This window comes from Neopelma chrysocephalum, unplaced genomic scaffold (genome assembly GCF_003984885.1).
Source record: "Neopelma chrysocephalum unplaced genomic scaffold, ASM398488v2 Primary Assembly neopelma1_71, whole genome shotgun sequence".
NCBI classification, from domain to species: Eukaryota; Metazoa; Chordata; class Aves; order Passeriformes; family Pipridae; genus Neopelma; species Neopelma chrysocephalum.
The window spans coordinates 6,472,661-6,494,040 of record NW_020897731.1 but is presented as its reverse complement, the minus strand read 5'-3'; the positions used below and the strand labels follow the sequence as shown (position 1 = coordinate 6,494,040).

At 37.1% G+C, this 21,380-nt stretch overlaps 2 protein-coding genes across 20 annotated transcripts in view; both read left to right on the top strand.

Annotated features, from left to right (window-relative positions):
* PROM1 (prominin 1) overlaps positions 1 to 15,108 on the top strand; it is a 62,973-nt gene extending 47,865 nt beyond the window's left edge. For 6 of the 17 annotated variants that reach the window (XM_027686421.1, XM_027686422.1, XM_027686418.1 and 3 more), the window contains 14 exons: positions 348 to 432; positions 1,973 to 2,119; positions 2,390 to 2,461; positions 5,093 to 5,185; positions 5,907 to 5,924; positions 6,252 to 6,305; positions 7,755 to 7,835; positions 7,922 to 7,990; positions 8,520 to 8,612; positions 10,045 to 10,160; positions 10,839 to 10,862; positions 11,243 to 11,311; positions 13,378 to 13,418; positions 13,659 to 15,108. In XM_027686421.1, the coding sequence (XP_027542222.1) occupies positions 348 to 432; positions 1,973 to 2,119; positions 2,390 to 2,461; positions 5,093 to 5,185; positions 5,907 to 5,924; positions 6,252 to 6,305; positions 7,755 to 7,835; positions 7,922 to 7,990; positions 8,520 to 8,612; positions 10,045 to 10,160; positions 10,839 to 10,862; positions 11,243 to 11,311; positions 13,378 to 13,396 (940 nt within the window). In that variant the 3' untranslated portion in view covers positions 13,397 to 13,418; positions 13,659 to 15,108. Of the gene's footprint in view, positions 1 to 347; positions 433 to 1,972; positions 2,120 to 2,389; positions 2,462 to 5,092; positions 5,186 to 5,906; positions 5,925 to 6,251; positions 6,306 to 7,754; positions 7,836 to 7,921; positions 7,991 to 8,519; positions 8,613 to 10,044; positions 10,161 to 10,574; positions 11,312 to 13,377; positions 13,420 to 13,658 lie in introns of those variants that run through there. The other 11 variants (XM_027686430.1, XM_027686423.1, XM_027686417.1 and 8 more) reach the window with 6 other exon arrangements.
* FGFBP2 (fibroblast growth factor binding protein 2) lies at positions 101 to 19,324 on the top strand. Of its 3 annotated transcripts, none has more exons than XR_003534773.1 (3): positions 101 to 111; positions 15,897 to 18,973; positions 19,217 to 19,324. XR_003534773.1 is itself a non-coding variant. In XM_027686432.1 (3 exons), the coding sequence occupies exon 2, from the start codon at positions 17,792 to 17,794 to the stop codon at positions 18,353 to 18,355; it is 564 nt and encodes a 187-aa protein (XP_027542233.1). In that variant the 5' UTR covers positions 101 to 111; positions 15,897 to 17,791; the 3' UTR covers positions 18,356 to 18,368; positions 19,217 to 19,310. The 3 variants fall into 3 exon arrangements, 2 of the variants coding, with proteins under 2 accessions (XP_027542233.1, XP_027542232.1); XM_027686432.1 differs by having other exon boundaries at positions 15,897 to 18,368; positions 19,217 to 19,310; XM_027686431.1 differs by having other exon boundaries at positions 15,897 to 19,310.
* Positions 19,325 to 21,380: the final 2,056 nt, after the last annotated feature.

Genomic DNA, 21,380 nt, shown 5'->3' with positions numbered 1-21,380 from the left:
ATGCTTCGTTTTCCGGGCACATCCAAAAAGCGCACATATTCCAGAAGACATTCTGATTTTCTAGTGAATCACTAGCAAAAGCAATTTTCTCCCATATATGAGTTATTAGAGGTAGTCTTAGCATAATATTGTATGGTGATACTGGTCAAGCTCTTTGATAAAATATTGTGCATCTTTGAGACAACTGTTAATTACTTTTCTTGTAGTCTGAGCTTCAAAAAATATAGCCAGTATTTTTTTTCTAAAGGATTGATTTTCTTAGAATAAGAAAAAATCATTAATCATTCTTTTAATACTTGGTCCTCCAGGTAGTTTTTAGGCTGATCTGTGTATTTGTGTTTTTTTAGTGATTGCAAGGAAAACAAAGGAATTTATACTTCCCTTCACCTGGAATACCTGTTCAATATCAATGAGTTTCTAAATATTAGTATGGTAAGTAAAGAAACTATGAGTGAATGCATGATTGTTTCTGAAGGATGTTTGCTCTCAAAACATTGTACAGTGTGTCCTGGTTTGCTGAGATTTTTGTTTTTATATACAAAACATCCTTCAAGGAGTCAAGAACTGTCCAAGCTAATCTGAAAAAAAGAAGTCTAGTTACAAATAAGATGTTTTTTACCAGTCTTGGTGGTCCATGGAAGATTTTCTAATGTGCTTTTTTTATGGATGCTGATAATAATGTTGGTTTTAACTTTGAAGCTTGCATAGAAGGAAGGTTGAAGTCTAGCGTCTTCCAAAGGCTGCTTATGGTGTTTAATGACAGTCTTCTTTTTATATAAATGCCTTTCTTGGCGCGTTCTCTTCTGATTACAGTCAGATCTGAGTTGATCTAGGATGTGATATACTGTGGTCTTAAGAATGGTTGGAAGGGGTTGGGATTAAATAATCTTTTCAGTTAAGATTTAATAATCTATGACTGCACTGTCATTCATCATCATCATCATCATGGCTAGGCTTTGCAAACAAAGATTTGGGGAGGGCTCTACCCACGTTTGTTACAAGCACACTGGTGGCTAAAAAGGCCAGTATGAGATAGACACATCCGGTTGCAAAAGGCACAGCAGAAAGACTCATTAGGTGGTATATTCTGCAAGGCACGAATCTTTCTGCGTTGTCTTTTCTCCTCAAGAGTGGTCCTGTGTGCTTCCTCAAAGACATCAGCAGCGTTATAGATGGTGTGTCTGCAGACCTCCCGATTGGAGGCCAGAGTAGACCAGTTATGTTGATCAATACGGCCAAGGCTGAGATGATGTTTCAGGGAGTCCTTGTACCTTTTCTTCGGGGCTCCTCTCTTGCGGCAACCAGTGGCAAGTTCACCATAAAGCAAGATCTTAGAGAGGTGATGGTCCTTCATCCTTGAGATGTGCCCTGCCCAATGCAGCTGTGTTCTCAGTAACATGACCTCAATACTTGTGACTGCTGCTTGTTCTAGAACAGACAGTCACATAATCTGACCAGTGGAACTGTCATTACATGACTGTAGTAATTTTGGGGTTGCCTGTAGTACCTGTCTTCATTACAGCAACCCCTCGGGGATATATGTTCTGTACTGCCAGGCACTGAACCCACACTTAAAAGACAGAGTCCCTCTCCCAAATTATATTCTTAAGGATAATGTTTCCTGGAGGGATGTTAGTCTCTCTCTTAGGAGGGACTAGCATTTATTCAGGGAAGCCTGCTTAAAACAGAATGTAAGGCAAGTAATTCATCGGTATGAAAGAGGCATAGGTAGGTTAGAACCTGGCATGACTGGGTACTGTGGATACTGCAGGGAAGGGAAGAACATTACCACCAACATTACCTGGTGGATTTTGTTGAAGTTAACTAAATTAAACTGATGTAAGCAAAAGTCAGTGCGTGCTTCTCCGTGGAAATGAGGCGTCACCAAAAGTGAGATGCTTTGGGCAGGGGCTATAGCGGAATATGCACTGGTTGCAAACTACTTTGATGCTTTCTTTTGTTTCCCTCTCAGTATACAGAAGATGTAACACTTAAAATTGAACATATCCAGATAAACCTCAGCAAAATCATTCTGCTGGATGAAATTGGGAAGGAGAATCTTCTGAATTTCAGCTCTTCAGGCATAGATGGGATAGACTTTTCAGCATATTTGACAGAGGTGAGACTGTAGTCAACCAGAGACATGACTGGGACAAAGTATGAAATGAAATATTTCTTTAATTATGGGCAAAACAGAAAAATCTGCTTTTGTGTGAAAGGCTATATTTTGAAGGATAATAAAAGTTGGGAAAAAAAGCACTTCAGAAGTTAAGGTCAGTAAATATTTAATCAAATAAAGAGTAAACAGACTAGGTAGTATAGTTAAGTACAAACTGTGTAAATGCAATAACAACACACTCCTTTTCTCACTGTTCACATCTTGTTTCAGATCAATAAAAGTGTTACCAAGGTTGATCTTCTCTCCTTTGCTAATGACTTAGAAGCAAGAGCAGACCAGCTGGTAAGTTTAAGTCAGTAATAAAATAATGATATAAAATGTATCATTTTTATATCATATAAGTATAAATACATGGCAAAGTAGACTTTCTGTGGGAGAATTCTTGTACTTCAGACACTTACATACATTGTGCACTGTCATGTAAGGAAAAACTTTCTAGAACAGTGTTTCCTATGAGCTATATTTTAGATGTTGCTAATTATTGATTTTTGTATGCTGTTGTACAGTTGGAAATCTATTTCCTTAAATTGCATTGTTTGCTTAAGAACTGAGGGGAATACTCCATTTCAGTATTTCCTGTTATGCTCTCTACATTTTCAGAAAAATGGGTTAGATCATGATGGAAAAGATGATTTGAATTAATTTTCTTTCAGTTAGTGAGCAGAAGACTTTGCAATTAGTGATGATATTTATACTGTGGCAGCTCATAAGAGCTCTAGTGAGAACTGGGGCTCCATTGTGGAGGGAGAATGCACAAAAGAAACCCTGTCTTCTCTGAAGGGGTTTTTGAAAGCAGACACATGGGGAATGGTCAGAGGATACTGCTACAGCATTTCCCACAAATGAATCAATCTGCAAGTGGCACAGATCCATGTTAATGGATAGTGACTATTCAGTTGATATGTTTGTATGCATGTCAAGGTCGCTTTGTACTCATTTTTCAAAATGAGAGTCATGGTTTGGACACTGGCCCCAGACAGATTCCCGCATTGCAATGCAGGAGGAAGAGTTACACTGCACACATACTACAATTGGTTGGATCACTAAGGGACAAAGCAGAGGGAGACCACATTGTTTGGAATTTATCAGGTATCCATCCATCCTTCCTCCAGGGAGAGGAGGGCACCAGTGGAAGCCCCTGCTTTGTTTACTTCAGCTTTTTGCATAATTTGCACACACCTGTTGCTGGTTTTGGGTGGTTTTTTTGTTGGTTGGGGATTTTTTCTGCTTCATGTGCACTTGTGTCAAGGTCAGCTGCTCCTGGAGTTTTCTTGTATTGTAGTTAGCAACTTCTCCAAGCACCATCAGTGAGCTGCATATTGCCTGCTTGCCCATGTAGGTTGCCTGCTAACTTGGGCACATACCAGTATCTTTGGCCACACTTTACTTCAGTTTTCAGTTTTTACTGTGCCATTTTGAAGGTTATACAGGTGAGGTGGTTTTGTTGTTGATTTGGGGCTATTTTACAAGCGAAAGCTGGAGTTCTTCAAACATGTTAACATAGGGTTGCCCCTGGGATATGTTCTGCATAGTTTCATAAAGGAAAATATATTGTCGTGGTAGGCTGTTTTCATTATTTTTTATAGTAGTAGAATCTTAAGGAAGCAATAGAATTGAGAATAGATCAGACAGAGTAATTTCTTCATATAAAAGACAAATGCAGTAGTAAATCTGTTCACTATTACAGTGTATGCTTTTATTTCTTCCTTGTGATGCTATTTAGTGTAATCTATGAAATGTCTAAAAAAACCCAAAACCAAACCAAAACCACAGCAATACAATGTATTACAGACATTATATTGTTAAAAAATGATATTGGTTTCCACGAATATTTTATAATCCCGCTTTTTTATTAGTGATAGATCTTAGAGCAATTAAAAAATAAACTAAAAACTTTTGGAATTCATTAACTTCAGGTGTATAGTTTGCATTTTTTGACACCCTACACAAAATTGAACCTATGTTTTTACAGTGGAAAAAAAACTTTCATCAAACCAAGGGGGTCAGGATATGGAGGAGGGAGCAATGCCACCAACAGGTGTTATTAGGTGAATGAATTCACCTTGTCAGTACAGGAGATGAAATATCCTGAAACTAACTGCTCAGTGACCACAGCTGACTGCTTACATGAACACTTCCCAGGAAGGAAACACATCTCTGACCATTGAGGTCTACCATTATTACACTTCCAAAACGGAGTTAACAGTGTGTATTCAGTGTATATGCAGGGAGCCAAGTGGTTTTGCCACCAAAAGGAAATGGAAAATAAATTTATTTCTGGGAGTAAAACAAAATTTTTAGGGTTTTGCAACGAGTGTGAGCTCCAGACAGGTATTTGGACTTGAAAATCAGGGCACAAACTCAAATCTTCTGACAGAAAGGCAGGAGCCACAGAAATGGAAAATACCCTTCACAGGCATCTTTCCAAGTCGCTGGCTGAAAATATCTGTATTTCTGTGCCTCTCAGAAAGCAGAGGATGCCTCAGGGTGATGTCCACATTGCCAAAACAAAAGCAAGTACCCATGACCGAGAGATGCTCGTCCCAGCTGGGGCGCAGTGCTGCGGGGTTCTTGCAGTGAGGTCTGGCTTGTGGCAACTGCTAGGGAGGTGTGCTCACTCTTCTGTATTTAAAATTACTTAGTGCACCATGTGAAAATTCCCTTCAGTTAAATCTGTGCTGATAATGTTGTAGCCAGAAAAGCAAGGTGATACATCTGGTTTGATTGCTGAGGCTTGAATTATTAATACGGTGATTATTTTCCGCTCCTTGTGTTGAGGAATTCAGTTTGCCATATCCCATTTTTAGCATCAGCTGTTCTGGAGTGAATGGGTATAATGTGCAACTTTGTTTTTTGCTTTGTTGGGAAGCTTTGAGATTACTGAACAATACTGCATAATTGCATTTTTTGCAGCCAAAAGGAGCACTGGAAAATGCCTTAAAAGGACATGCAAACAGCATTCGGATGATTCATAACCAGCAAGTTGTTCCACTAGAGCAAGCTATGGTAAAAACATTAAAGTAATATTGAAACATTTGTAGAAAATATGAATCTCTAAATCTTTTAAATAAAGGTTAGAAAGCTGGACTTGCATTAGCACAGATTGTGTCAGTGAAGAGTAATCTGGCTAAAGTATGTGTTTAATAAATAGTTTTCCTACTTGTAATACTACTGTTTTATAATACTGTCTAAAATCATGACCTTTTTCTTCACTATTTTTTTCTGTAGCTACTTGTGGTTATATATGAATAAAAGAGGAAGCAGGGGAGAACTTTACAAAATCTAACCCGAAATCACTCGTTTTCTTTTCTGCTTGCCATTTGTCTTCAGTAATAAAGGCAGTTACCACTTTCACACTTTATTTCTTGGAGTTAGCAGTCACCTAACAGAATTGAAAACTCTTGAGAGTAGTATTTAGAACCAAAGTGTTTTTTGCATTGATGCTCTGAAAGATGTGAAAGGGTTGCTTCTGCCTGATTTTGCCAAACATGGATTTGTATAGTATCAAGCTGTGAATCTCCTACATGCTCGATGTTGCTTCTTCCTCTACATAACATGAAGACCTTTAATTTATCCTGGCATCTGATACAGTATTTCTGCCCCTATCAAAGCCGGCCTGTAGAAAAATATTAGGTCTTCTGGTCCACTCTGATTCTATGCTGTTCTTTCCTAATTAACTCCTAATTATTTTCATCTCTTTTTTCTTTTACAAAAACTGACTGTCAAGAAATATGTTAAAGCTAGGGTAAGTGCTTTTTCCCTTCAGAAATTGCACAATATAGAATTCATTGAACACTTGGTTCTGATTTTAACTGTTCTGTCCTCCCTCCAGCTAAATCTTACTGAGTTTGTTGGATCTAACTCTAGTTAAGTCAGTGCTGTTGGTGAAATACTGATTAAATCCTCAATGTATTCATTTTAATGCAGTTGTTACTGTTATACCTAGTGTGATACTTAGTATTAATAAGAAAATAATCTATAGGAGATCAAAGCATGAATATAATGTTAAACCAGGTGTGCTCATACCTGTAGTAATGACTTGAAGCTTTTTTTCTCCCCTCTTTTCCAATAGAGCACTTTAAACCAGAGCATTAGGTTACTGAAGAAAACATCGTCTGAACTTATGGTAAGCTGCTCTTTCTGGCCACAGGAACATTTTTGTGTTTTAAATACTTTTGCCACATATGCAGGGCATATATTTTCAGTACAGTTTTCTTCTATTTACAGCTGTTCTGTTACTGCAAGAGATTGTAATGTATTGAGGTAGTAACAAGGAGTTAGATATCTCTTCTGCACAAAAAGGGGAAAAAAAATGAATGGTTGAGATGTTTTTGGAGAATGAATTGTAAACTGATATGAATGAGTTGTCACATGATAAAATAGGCTTCAGTACAGTTCTGTACAGTGTGCTTATTCATTTTCCTCAAAATGTAGGTTTATTTTTTTTCTAGAATCCTTGACTGCAAAACTTGGGGGGGAGCGACCAAGAAACAAAATGCAAAAGTACAGCTGACAAGAGAGAGCTTTGCGATTCACATCCTTAACCACCTCTTGTTCCATGTTCAGCTCCCACTGTGCTCTGTTTCATTAGACTGTACTTGTTAACTCCCTGCTCCTGCACCAGCATCCTCACTGTGGGAACCTGGATCTGTATAGAGGCTTCACCAGGGCAGCCCAGGTTTCTTCTCTAGGTAGCAACTGCTGCCTGCATCACAGTGAGACCAACTGGCTTCATGCTCTGCCAGAGAGTGAGGCCAACAGGACAGTTACTTTTCTGGCAGCAAAGCTTTCTGTTGCCACCAGGCTGCCTTGGCTCTGGAGCAAGAATCTAGGCACACTAACATGGTCATAGTTACAACAGCTTTGTGAGTCATACCTACCTCAGTGCTTCCCATTGCAGTTTTCACCCATCCAAAGCAGCAGACCAGTTAGATTTCTTTTAGAGTCTGTGATTTGAGTCTGGGTGGGGAGGTAAGAAACCATAAAATAAAGTGTTGATAAGAAAAGGGTCATGTTTGACATCTCTACGTTTTCAGGCTCTGTGTACACTTTTCTTTGTGTGTGTTCTTTGAAAGACTTTATGGGGTCGTACATATATTGAAAAAGCATCTCAATCCTTTAGGTTATTGATTAGAGGCATATTCTGGCTGTATAGAATCCTACTTTAGTCATCAAGAGTTGTTGTGATAGTATATGGCCCAGTGTTTTCTTCCTGTGCACCATGTGTGTCTGTAGTGCGTATACAGGCATTGATGTAACTATTTCTACACTTAAAGAAAAGAAAGAGAGTGGAAGATAAAACAGATCCTAGTATATAAATTAGTTATATATTTCCAGGAAAAGATACTAGTCTTAACCACTGATACAAGCCTTTTTTAGTAGTGAGAGAATTTTGTCAGATGATCATGAATCCTTAGGCAGGCTCATGTTCTGTCTAGAATTGCATGTTTTGTCAGGTTTTGACAAGACAGTGACACTGGTTTATCAAGAGAGCAGGTCCTGACAATGGCTCCAGAGCCATTGCAACAGCCTGAAAGGGATTTATTTATATTAAATACCATCTCTTCCTCTCCAGGTTAAGGTGAAAAATGTCATTAGTGCTGTTAATGCTGCCCAGTTTCTCATAAATAACAACGCTTCTCAAGTTATTGTCCAGGTAAGCTTTATTTGATCAAAGTACATTAATTTGATGTCATGGAGGTAGAGGTTAACTTACTTTTGTTCTCTTTTATCTGGTCCTAGGAGACAAAAAAGTACATGGATACCATAATTGGCTACTTTGAGCAATACACTGAGTGGGTCAAGGAGTCGGTAAGGTGCATTTACTTAATTGAGAAAAGCTGTGTTTAAAAAAAAATATAATAAAGCCAAATATAATAATAATACCACCAAAATGTTACTTTTGGTATGTTCTATAGTTTCAGTTTTTAATACATTTGTATTTAGTATCAGTGAGAAAGTTGGTCTCGTATAGTTTTGTTGCATTTGCAGAATAGAAGTGAGGAGCTGTGTTGGTTGGAATGCAGTGCAAATTTAACAGTATCATTTTCAGGGCTAGCCTGAAATCTCCCATTTGTAGCAATACTGCACTGAGCCTCACCTGCATAGTTCCAATTGATGTCATTAGCATCTTGTTTTAAATTTCTCTCTTCAGCTACAGGCTTTGAGAAAGTAAGCTGATGTTTAAAAGATGTTCCATTGGTAGCATATCCCACTGGTATTTATTTTGAATTTGGGTAGGGTGAGACATAACAATTTAGTAAAATTTAACTGTAAGCAAGTTTAGAGATTCTTATTTTATTCTGTTAGATACTGTATTTTTTTTAAATCTTTCTTTCAGATTGCCATGGAAGTAGCAGCATGCAAGCCTATTGCCAACGTGATAGATACAGCAGTAGATATTTTTTTATGCAGCTATGTAACTGATTCTGTGGTAAGAAACATTTTATGTTACTCAGAATTGGGGTATCAAGTGGGAAATTCTTTCAGTGTGCATCTGCATTTAATTATTCCAGCTAGACTATTCTGAAGTAAAATAATAAGGTATCACATACCAAGTTATGTAAGGAAAATGTTCTGATCTGGATCAAGTCCAAAGACAAACCAGTGCTGGACTTGTTTTAAGTTTTCATTAAACTTCAGCTTGTATTAGCAAGAATTCTGTAAAATCAACTGCTTCTGAACCACCTTGAAGTGGAAAAGCAAAAAGGTCTGAAGTTTCAGCTGTAACCATTTCTAACTTATGGGATTGGAGTGGGGGCAGAAAGTGAGTGGAAAATAACAAGGGAAAACTATCTCAAGTATCTTTCCTGGAATCTAGAAAACCTGAATGAGGTTTTATCACTTGTAGCAGACAGATCTTGATTAGTTTCTGTATGTTGGGGACTTGGAGCATGACTTGTAGCAGTATGTAAGGGCAATATTGGCTTTTTCATCTTGCCAAGAGAGCTTGGAAAGAGGACAGCATGTATGAAAAGTAAAGCAAGCAACCATGTGCCTGGAAAGTACCTAAAATGTCTCCCAGCTATTACTTAGCTTTATGGCAGATTGAGCTAGGTCCTAATCATACCAGCAGTAAATACGTGCAAGCTGTCAAAAACAAAGCACTCTAACCTTGATAATGCTTAACTAAGTAATGCTTAATCTTGGTAATGCTTAACTATGAAAACCTCTTAACCTACTGGGATCATGTTGTACTCATTGATTAGTTCATATGTTACAGAGCTTCTGTTCTCCTTTGTGGTAAGAGATGACCCATGATTTTCCCTCATGATAGAACTTAGCTGAGTCACTTGGAAGTCAAAATGCCTCCAGCCAATACAAATCAAATTTGAAAAATCATTTTAACATCAAGTTGTAACTCAGTTCAACTGTATGATAATGAAATTAGTTACACAAACAGGGCTTCAATTAACAAGTTATAAAGTACCTTGAGAAAGTGCTGTGAACTCATATTTTGACAAGAATTGCAAGAAAGATGGTTTAAAATATCAAGGAAAAAACCCAACATGGCTAGTAAATTAAGACTGAGATGGAAAGTTGCTTTCTAGCCTACAGCTGAGTACATTGAAATAACTTCTTAGGCCACTATGGCCCTGTAGCTTTGAGCAACTTTGGCCATATTTCTGTTTGGTTACATTTGTGAGATTGGTGGTGTTCTTAGGTTGGCTCACACTGACAGTGGAGGATGCTTAATGTGCCGTGTTCCACACTGGTATAAAGGAGCTCAGACAGACCATCAAACTGGTGCCACTAATTTCTGCTATGTTCTTCTGGGAACAATGGTTCAAACATCAAGCAGGCGTTCATTACTTTTCTGAATAATCTCCATGATCTTTTTTTTCCTTGATTTTGATTTGTTTCAGAATACCTTCTGGTTTGGTTTGGGAGGCTCTTCAATGTTTTTAATTCCTGCCATAATTTTTGCTGTAAAACTCTCTAAATACTATCGTAGAATGGATACAGAGGATGTGTATGATGAGTAAGTATATACTCCTAAATAAACTAAATGGCAAATGGGTTAAAATGTTTTTTCTAGTGTTTCATGTAAAGGCTCTATAATCCTTAAACCTGCGCTGACAGAGCAGATCCGCACGTTCCTGGGAAATGCTGCTGGTTTGGGTCAGTGCCTGCAAAGTGCTTCATGCAGTTGGCCTTTGGGAGCCATGACTCTGCAGATAGTGCTGGCTCTGACCTTGGAAATTTATTTCAGGATGAGGTCTTCAGGGCTTCATGAGCAATGTTTATATAAATAAGTTCCAAATGTGCAAGTTATTAGCTCTGCTAAGTAACCTGTTAAAGTGAATTATGCCTGATTTGTAATCTCCTTGAATTAATGATTTGCTTTCTTGCTGTCTTAGTTATTCCTAACCAGTCTTTCCTTTTTCAATTGCAGTTCCTCTGTCTCAGGGACTTGGCATTTTACTTTATGATAACTATTCTTACGTATTTTCCCATCAGTTTTGTTTTTACTGTTTTCTTTTCTGCTCTTTGTTTTGCTCATTGTTCATGTAACCTGTGCACTGCATTTCTCACATTTCACACTGGTCATTTGTCATGGCACATTCACGAGTCAGTAGAGCAGAAACAGTCCTGTACAGCTAAAATTACTCACTTATTACTGTCTAGTTAATTACTCCTCCTTTTCTGTGTTTTTTAGTGTTGAAACTATACCCATGAAAATGTAAGACATTTTTGCTGATATTTGCTAAAATTATTTTATTAATGTGGGAGGGTTTATATTTTTAATGTAACTTGTTACTTCTAAAGAGGTAACGTGTTCTGTTTCACCAGACTTTATAGATTATATTAGAGTATCCAACTCAACAAGAATAGAAAAATAATTAATTGATTTTTTGAGGATATAAAAATATTTAAAAATGTAAAATTATAATTATGCCATAATTCCTGAAAGTTACAAAGGAAAAATTATATTCTATTGTACAGACACAGTTTATCTTTGCATATCATACCATCACCCATGTACATGTCTTAGAAGCCATACTGTACATAGTGCATCTTATAGTTAACATGGTCTTTCTTGGTGTATTTATTTTATTACAGTACAGAAAATGGTAATAATGGTTATCATAAAGAGCATTTATATGGTATACACAATCCTGTTTTTACAAGGTAAACCAAGTCTGAAACTGCATGCCTTCATGTGTCCTTACTTAAACTACTCTTTTAATCATCTGTTCAATTTTCTGCATGCTTTAAAGTGAATCATTTAGTTTTCTGTTTGTTTTTTTGCATGATTATTCACTATAGCAAATGCTGTATGATTTATATTTCTCAAATATTCTTTACAATAGCAGCAGACACTGTAGTAATTTCCTGCAGCTTAACAGAGGAATTGCCTATATTTGATCTTAAAATCCATGTAATTAGGTATTTAGCTAGCACAGTGGGTGTCCTAAAGTGACAAACCTATTAAAATACTCTGATAGCAGTTGAATGTGATAGGCTGGGATGCATTTGTACTCTTGAGTAATTTTATTTTTTAAATGGTGAGAAGGGCTTTTCCTGTGCAGAAGGCAGGTGATTCAGGTATGCAGAAAGCATGAACGTAGAAAATGGCTGTTTCTGCATGGGTAGGACTAGAATGTAACATCACAAAACAAGAAGTTCAAGTTACATGTAAAAAGAGGAGATTTGGGTTCTTTTCTGCCTCTACAACAACTGTGTCATAAAACTTAAGCTAGTTGTGAGAATTTCAGTTTCCATAGGGACAACATAGGATGTCCCGCAACTTCAGTATTTGGCTTTGCAAACTTTGCAAGTTGCATAAGGAAGGATCAAATTTATGATTGACATCTGTAGCTCACTGTGCTTTAACTTGCAACTTCATGACTGAAAGTATAGGTTGAGTATTTGCAGAGAAGATAGGACCACTCTTAAATAACGGGTAAATACCAAGAGAGCTCAGAGTTTGGGTCTTGCCAGATTTTATGGCTGCATCTGATGATGATGATAATGATTAGTAGTAGTAGTAGTATTTAAAACTGTATTTTACAATAATTATTTACTGACCACATCTTGATTCCACATCTCATTCTGAAGGAGTTTTTAGTGATATTTGTGATCACAATTTTTGTGGTCTGTTCTGCAACTCAAGGGTACTTACTCTCTAAATTAACTTACAAGGTGTTTAATTCTAAAGTACTCTCCACTGTCATATCTATTTTTAAGAACTTTCAGTACTGTACATAAGAGGAAACTAATAATTGTTCAGGCCTTAGAAGTCCCTTTCTGATCTTTGAATCTTTAGTGTGGATATTAATACTCTTGAGGTTCATATAATGTTTTATTGTGATATTTCAGTCGTTGATGAATAGTTTAATTCAGTGTTCCCGAATAACCTAAAAATGACTGGCATAAAATAATGTTTTACACAGAGATCCACTAGTTCGGTCCTGACTTCCTTTTCCTAAATTCTGAGTTGCTTAAAATGGCCTTCTGTAATAAAATTTAAACATTCAGTTTGAAGCAGTGCTGCCTTCTGATCTGCTAACTGAGATAATTTGAAAAACTGCTAATTATGGCATACATGCTTTGAATTTCTCAGTATGGGATTCCCATATGAATAAAGTCTTGGTTTTCATTTTCATTTCAGCATACTCTTCACTTTTATCCTTGATTTTTTTCATTTCCTACAAATTATTTTTGGAGATACTTTGAGAGATACGACTTTGAATAGATCTCTGTACACCTGTACTTTTGCAGGTTTAAAGAATCCCACAGGGTTGGGATTTTTTTTTTGCCTTCAAAATCAGGTGGATTATCTTGCTGGAAAGAGAGGCAAATATTTTTATAACACTAAGATATGTAAGTACAAGTGAGAGCTATATGAGGTGTGTGTGTCTCACACAAGGGGTTTTCATATACATATCAAAGATACAAATAACCTTAAATGCAGCCACCACTTTTGTGAGAGCAAAACAGGAGACTGGATTGAGTTTGCAAAGGAATGGTGTTGAATAGGTGATCCAGGCATTTCTTTCTATCATGAAACAAAGGTAACCAGAAAGGTTGATGGAGAGAACCATGAATCTATTTCTTCTTGTTTGAAAAATGCTTGACTGAGAATAGTCTGTGCCAACTGAACTGGTCTCACCTTGGTTAGACAGAGTATTTCTGTTCCATTTGTGGGCAAAAGAAAATGATGGGTTTGGTTTCTGTTTTTTTTCCTTGTACAGCTCTGTGGAACAGTGGTAACACATACTGGAAACATTAAGGGGTAAGTAATAAGCTTTTTAAGTCAATTCTAGGTCTATTACTACTTTACTATTTTTAAGAAGGCTGCTCTGATTTCTGTAACTCTCTAAGGTGCTCTAAGGTTTAAAAATAAAAAACTTTTTCAACCATATTAAGGTTCATATGAAAATCTGTGCCTTCATTCTGTTTAAATGACATTAAAATTCTATCTTTATCAATTTTTTATCAGATTTTCCTGATTTTTTTTTTTTGTTATTTCCAGGCTATGTGAATGAGGCTCAAGATTCTTCTACGGGAGCATATCATTGTTCTTCCAAGTCTATTGGCATTTCCATTCATCTGACGAATCCTGAGCCACTTGTTTTATGTCAGCTGTACTGTAAATCCCAAATATACTATTGAATGTTATGCCATAAACTACTGTACAGAATACTTTGAGATCAGGGCACTGCCTCTCAAATACCACTGTTCAAGGCTTGAATAAAAATGTTTTTTGTTTTTTACTTTTTTACACTGGGCTTTGTACCTTACATCTCACAGTATATAAATTGATTAGATTAACTGCCTTTGCCTAGGAATTCTCTGACAGTTGTTCAAGTTCTTATCTTAAATTGTTGATTTGTGTTAAATACAGTACATACACGTTTACATAAAAATACATTTTGTATACAGAGACTTTTGTATATACATTTTTCTTAAAACTTCTAAGTGTTTAGTTAAGATTTTAATATTGTATAATACTCTACACAAATGAATTTACCAGCATGATCAGTGTTGCTATTTGGTGCTCTTGAATGACCACATTGGACTAAATTTGAATTTAAATGGGTTCCACTGTGTCTCTTTGTGCATCTGAAAAGTTCAGTTGTAGTTTTGTTTTCTTCCTATTTTTTTTTTAATTATTTAATATTTAGTGGGTTTTGCAGTATAGACCTAAAAAAAACTTTTTGGAGAAGTTTGTTTTTAAACTTTGGGGGGGGTTGGGAGTGTGCAGGTTGCATAATATTGTGAAAAAGCTAAGCTTTCTAGAGTTCAGTAGTACTCAAAAAGAGCATGAGGGATGTCCTATGTTGGCAATTTTTAGAATGCTTTACATTCTCTGTCTTCCTTCTCCTCTTTGACACCCACTTCTGTAACGTCCTTAATGGTATCACTGTGGCTCTTTTGGGGGCAGTGATACTGTTCTTGCTAAATAATTTTAAACTGTGACTTCCAATGTTAAAATTCAAATATGTTTAGCAATGGAGTTAACATTTGTGTTACTAAGAGTTATTGCCTTGAATTTAGGCAAACAGTTGCATTGCTGAGTTAGTTAATAACAGAATTCATCAAAAGGCCAAAAGTATGTATGTTACCAGTCTAAAACATTTTGGCAGGTGAAGTAGTTGGATATATTGATCTAAAATAATCTCTTCATATATCAGTATTGTCAACTTCATTTCCAACAAGGTTCATTATGTTGAAGTAGGGATAATTCTGTAAGTCATTATTATAATTTTAAAGAAATGCTTGAAAAGTGATACAAGTCTTTAATCCGGAATAACCTTAAATTTTAATTTTTACATCATAAATGGAAACATTTCTAATTGACAGTATGTAGCATATGTGTATATGTAATGTTCAGAACTGCAGATTTTTAAAAGTTTCTATTTTTAATTTGAGAAAATGTTCCCAGTTCATTTAAATAAAAAAGAACTTGCTTAACTACCTGATGTTTGATTCTCACTTGTTTTGTTGTGTAGACCTGTCTCAGAAGAGTTGCACTGAGTTAAAATCTTAGGAAAGTTAATAAAAATTTCTGCTGTATTTGACTTTTATTTTTGGAGCAGGATGGACTGAAAGAACATTGACTCTGGGTGAGGGAGCTTCCAACTTCCACAAAGGATCTGAATTACACAAGGATGGTAGGATTCAAGCTAATGAGTTGTGGAGTATATCCATATAACCTGTTTCTATAGCCCTGACAGGAGAATTAAACATTTGCTAGTTCTTCTGCTCCCTTAGTTCACTGCTGGCATTCTAGCTTACCTTGTAAAAGGACAGTTGTTTTCTACTGATACAAGAGACCTTGAGCTGTTTCATCTGAAGCACAGGCAGACAGAGGACACAAAGTCAGATGGGAGTGAGACAAACACTTGGCAGTAACCTAGTAGCTGTAATATGTAAATATACTGGAATCCAAGCTTTGGTATTTATCCTTATCCTTGTAATTTATTTGTTTTCATAATTAAACTTGAAAACTTTGAGAACAAGAGATCTGAAACTGCTATAAAGTAACTTCTAAGTTGTTTTAAACTCTTTATCAGTTATTGAAAAGACAACGCAGAAAGAATCGAGCCTTGCAGAATATACCATCTGAGGAGTCTTTCTGCTGTGTTTTTTGCAACCGGTCTTGCCTTTCTCGTATTGGCCTCTTTAGCCACCAACGCGCTTGCAAAGAAACGTGGGTAGAGCCCTTCCCAAATCTTCGTTCGCGAAGCCTAGCCATGATGAGAACGAGAGAGACAGATGTCTTTAGTTTCTTACCTAAGAACTGTCAGTGCTGTTGTGCATAACAAAGTGCAATACAGTTGTTTGTCAAATATTATGAGGCATTTGAGTGCTTGCAATAGGGATTTGAAATCCTTGAAATTAAATGTGAGGTGGGCACGGAGATTCTTCTCTCTGACTGGCTGAAAGGTAAGAAGACTCCCTAGAAAACAACTAAGAGTGAATTGTAAGTCTTAAGTAGGTTTGTACCACTGTTGTCCCCAGGTTTGGCTGGAGAGCCACACCCTACCTTGAAAGAGACAGACAGGAGAAACTAATGGGAAGAACAGAGATGAGACCTCTACTAAAAATGTTACTAAAATAGCCTAAGAGAGGGGATGAAAAGAAAACAAGGTTGTTCTCTTTGTTAAATGGTATTTAGTCCTGTGGAACTTGATGACACATTGGAAGAACAAGGTTCAGGATACCCCAAATGGATGTTCCAGATGGCTCCACCTTCAAGTGGGCAACTTCCAGATTAGCTGGGGACTCTCCACAGCAGCTGGGACTCTTGTCAACTGCCCCAAGAAGCTTTTGTTGTTGTTGTTGTTGTTCTGCTTTGCCCTTATGTGTTAAATGAATGTTTTTGCCTTGGTATTTTCTTTAATGCTGCCTGGTGAGTGACTAGGTACAGAAAATGGTGTTCTGTTCTGTTATGTATGGCCAGTCTTAAACCCCAGGGTTTCTAGCACCCCACAGTTGCATACCTAAACAATACAATACCGCTTTCCAGAAGCTGGTCAGGTCAGGCTGGGTGTAGCATATATATCTTAGGAGGAAGTGCTTGGTGGGGGTCTTATTAGCCAGAAAAGTACTGTGTCTTACCACAGCAAGGGAGAGACTTTTCCTCATGACCTTCTGAATGCCGAGGGAGTTACAGTGATTTTTCCTTAGCTCTGCTTTTAGTTACTGCAGCAGAAACTGCATTAAAATATTTCTGTTCTCTTGCCTTTATTTTATGTCATTTTTACAGCTCACTTTTTATGAACAGGAAAATACCTTTTTTTTAAAAAAAGAAGTAAAAAGTGATGAAGCACAAATATCTGTCTGACATGCTTTGTGGTCTGTTTCCTGCTGCTGTGACCCATGATAAATTAGTTCTGATGTCTTGCTCTGTTGACTGAAAGTAACTCATGGTGTGACAATGATGATAAAACTTCCAGACGTTTGGTGTATGTTTAGGCCTGTAATACCTTATTTTACTCAAGCTTTATTCCTTATCTTGCATAAGTATTGCAAGTGTAAAAATCTTTCATGGCTCAAAGAATGTACGGTTTATCTTTCATGTGTCCTCACTGCATGTCATGTGCTGACAAAATGAAGTGCTAAAGGTGCATCCTTACTGTGCAAATCCAAAGAAAACCTGTTGTACAAATCAGCCTTTTTTACTAGAACACATTTATAATCATCCAGATGTAGCTGCAGAGATTGTTTTGGCACCTTTATCTTTTTTTCTTTGATATGGTCTTACAAGCTCTGGCATGAAGATAGCTATAAAGCAGCTGGAGAATGGAAAATATCTGTTAAAAATCAAATATGACATGTTCATCCTGAATAGGAATGTGCTTCTCAGTTATACAACTATCATTCTGTATTTAACTGCATTTACAAGACTTGTCTTGTTACCTTCTTGGGAGTTCACACTCCCAAGGTTATTCGACACTCCCTCGGGCTATAAATTATGGGCACATGCCTACTGAAGTGTGATTTATTATTTTTATAAAAAAGCCCAACCCTTACATCCCATATTTTGCTGGAAAGAGGCTTCTTTGTGCACTAAGCCTTTAAATTGTGAGCAACCATTTACTTACTGATTTAACTTTTCTGGATCGTGTTGCTCAGGGATCTCGGTGAACTCCTCACACCATGAAGAGTTTTACTCTTCTTTTCCTAGTTGTTATCTGTGGCGTGGGAGGTTTGGGTCAGAAGCTGAAGCCAAAGAAGAGAAGCAGTGGTGAAGAAATCAAATTTCGGACTAAAACCAAAGACGTTTGCGCAATGAGCATTAGTGGGGACGATGAGGAAATGAAACTTAGAATTGAATGCAATGGCCAAGACATGTCCTACTGGTGTGAATTCACTGGCAAACCATCAGTCTGTCGTGCTTTCAGAAATAATCCAAAGATTTACTGGAATCAGATCGCTGCGGAACTTAGAAAGATCCCTCATGCGTGTGAATCCACAGAAGTATTGAAGACCTCCATGTGCCAAAAGGCTCCTCCAGAGGCTCTCATGAAGCAAATAGCTACTGGTGTGGAGCCAGAAGAGCTGGCAAACCAGGAAGAATCAGTGCAGAAAATGTCCAGTTCTATGAGAGGAGCAGGGCAAGGGTCTGAAAATGAAACAGAAGCAATGAAACTGGCACGGGAACATTGCTGGGAATCCCTGCATGGTTTCTGCTCCTACATTATTGGCATCTTTAGGGGTTAAGGACTTACTTCAGGTAAAATTCACATCTGGAAGCACAGTAGACTATACCCTACAGTAATTCTATTGTAGTTTTGTTTTAAATTTACTTTGGGGGTCTCTCAGGGATGTGGACAGGGAGATTCTAGTCTCACTTGCTAAAATCTGACATTGCAAATCCTGTTTTGTGGCTTCTGAGAGGCTGGGCTAAACTTCCAGTGATGCCTATTAGTTCAGGATTCCCTTACAACCTCCCATGAGGTCTTTAGTATGTACTCAGATGTTTGCCCTATCTGTTGTTAATCCTACAGTATTTCCATTCTAACTGCTTGAATTGGGCTAATTTTTATCTTTCTGTCATTCCTTCCCTCTTTGCTGCCTTCTGGATTTACGCCAGGGAAGTAAGATAACTAACAAATGCATCAGATCCAATAACAAATGCACCTGCTAGAACAAATTAAAACTACATTCAGAAACTGAGAGGATAAAGTTTACTCATCAATACTGCTAGTTAATAATCAACTATTTTAATTTCAACAATTAGTTCAGAAACAACTTGCAGAAACGAGTAAAACCAAATGGACTGTGTTGGTTTGTGGATCTTTTACTGTAGGGTTGAGATCACATGCAGGTGCTTGCCTGGTAAGTCTCAGGTTTTCAGCCAGGATTTCAAAAGGCAAAGTCCTTCATTGCAGAACTGATTAGTTTTATACCCACTTCCATTTCGGCTCAGAGAGAAAGCCAGGAGCTGGTGGGTGAACCTGGCAAAGACTTGACAGAAATGGGAGTATATGCAGCATGAGCTGGCAAGTGTTTAGGTTGCTAATGATAATTTATGCCTAATGCAGCAAAATGACTAATTTTTTTTCTCTTTTTTTTTTGCAGAGCAAAATTATTACAGCTGAAGAAAAGTGCTTGCTGTAGTTTAAAAATTTAGACATAAGAATTTTGGTTTAAAAACGAATTATCTCTATAAATCTTGTAGCTGTTTTCTTTTTATACCCCTAAAATGAAACTTTTTAACAGCCCTGAAAAACGCATGAAACTGGAACGACTGTGTTTAAAATGTTAGGATGAACTAACTGTCGCTGGGCTTGTTACACACCCAGGTGTGCATTTAAATAACGGAGGTTCTGCTTTAGGAATGCTGACCTTGCATAGGTTTTTGTGTGTGCTGATTTGCTTTAGTTTGTTAGAGATGAAAGCTGTTAATGATGATACAGTTAGTGCAAACAATAAAAATAAAATTTTTGAAAACATACTTGTGTGCTTTCATAAGATTTTAACTGGTGCTACTTGTATAAAGTCGCAGTATTTGACACTTGTTTCCTAAGAGATTGTACAATGTGTTAGAGAAGTTACAGGTCTGAGTCATTACTTTCGCACTGTGAACACATTTTCATTAATATTAATATTTTCAATATTATGAGGTTTATATTACAATGATGAGTTTCAGCCAGTGAGGAAAAAAAGATTGTAGAAATAAGAGAGTAGTGTAAGAATACATTTACATTTCTAAACAACTGTTCATCAGTGATGTATCTTCAGAGTTCAGTGTTATCAGGACCTCTTAGTGGTAATATTAATTTTTGGGTTCAATAGATTTTCTGAAAAGTGACTCACTTGGCAACTTGGGTAGTTGCATAAATTTCATCAAAACACAAAACAAGACCTAATGGCCTGTTGTCAGACTACAACATGTTTATATTCAGATTATTATTTAACAGTGATCCCTTTTGTTCCCAAGTAAGCTTTGCATCAGGGCTATAACTGGAAAAACTTCATACTGTAGAAATTAGTAGTTCTCTATGTTTGCCATTACAAAGTTTCTGCAAGGTGGTGTTCACTGAAGTACTTCTCTAGCTTTACTCACAGATTTGTAATTCTCGCTGCACAGTTCCAGATTGTGACTGTCCAATCACTAAACTTGGAGCCTTGTACCAAAAAACTTGAAATAGTTTTCTGTCTCCAAACCTCTTGAAATATGTCGAAAGAACACCAAGCCATGAACACGGGATCAGTGCAGAAAATTGTATGTACAAGGCAGAAATGCAGCTTGAATGCTGATAAAATGTAAGCTGTAATTTTGTCTGCCATGAATCCAGTGTGGTTAATCTTCATTTGTAATTTCAATTACCATTGCCAGGCTCCTGTGTTGTGAGTAAAAAAATGTAATAGTACACCTATTCCCTTATTTTTGTCATAGACATGAAAATAATTGTTAGATTTGCAGACATGCAAAATTCATCAAAGTGATATTAGAGAAATTTTTGTAATGTTAAGGAAAGGTTGCATGTTTTCTTGAGGTGTGCTTTTAAATATTTTAAAACTCTTTTTTTGTCTGATACAAAATCCACTGTGCAGAGGGAATGTTTTGCAGTACAATGAATGTTTTCCCCTACAACACTAATGACCTCAAAAATGAGACAATGACTTGTGTTGAGAGAAGCCTGAGAGAATCGGTTGCCCCCATACTGGTAGCAAGAGAAAAGAGGAGGTTTCATCAGTTCACCATAAGAAAATTTTCCCCTTTATGCCATCAGCAAGTCAGCAACTATAATCTTGCTTTCAAAATGTTTAAAAATTGGATGTTAACTGAAGTACTCCACCTCAGTGTAACAGCACTGTGATTGCATCAGCCACATTACCATTTAATTGTGCTTAGCACCAGAAACCAGTTATGACATTTCAGTTACCTTCTGGGTATGAAAGTGCTATTTTTTAAAGGCTGGATTGAGAAGTGTTTGTGGTGAGTTTAATGCAGTCTTTTGGTACCTTGTGAATGAAAACTGCTGTTTCATTCATTTTAGGTAAACCAGTTAGTCCCTGTATATGTAAGTACCTCAGGAAATCCATTCAAGTGGAGGTCTTTGAATTTGTCTTTATTTTCCTGACAAAGGAACAGCAGGCAGAAATGTTTGTCTGGATTCCTGCAGGCGGGGAGACCACTGATACCCAGACCTGCTACTTCTGCTGTTAATTCCGTGCAATGTGAGGTGTCCACCTGCCTTGGGATCCTCACATTTAGGTTCCCACTGAAGCAATGCAA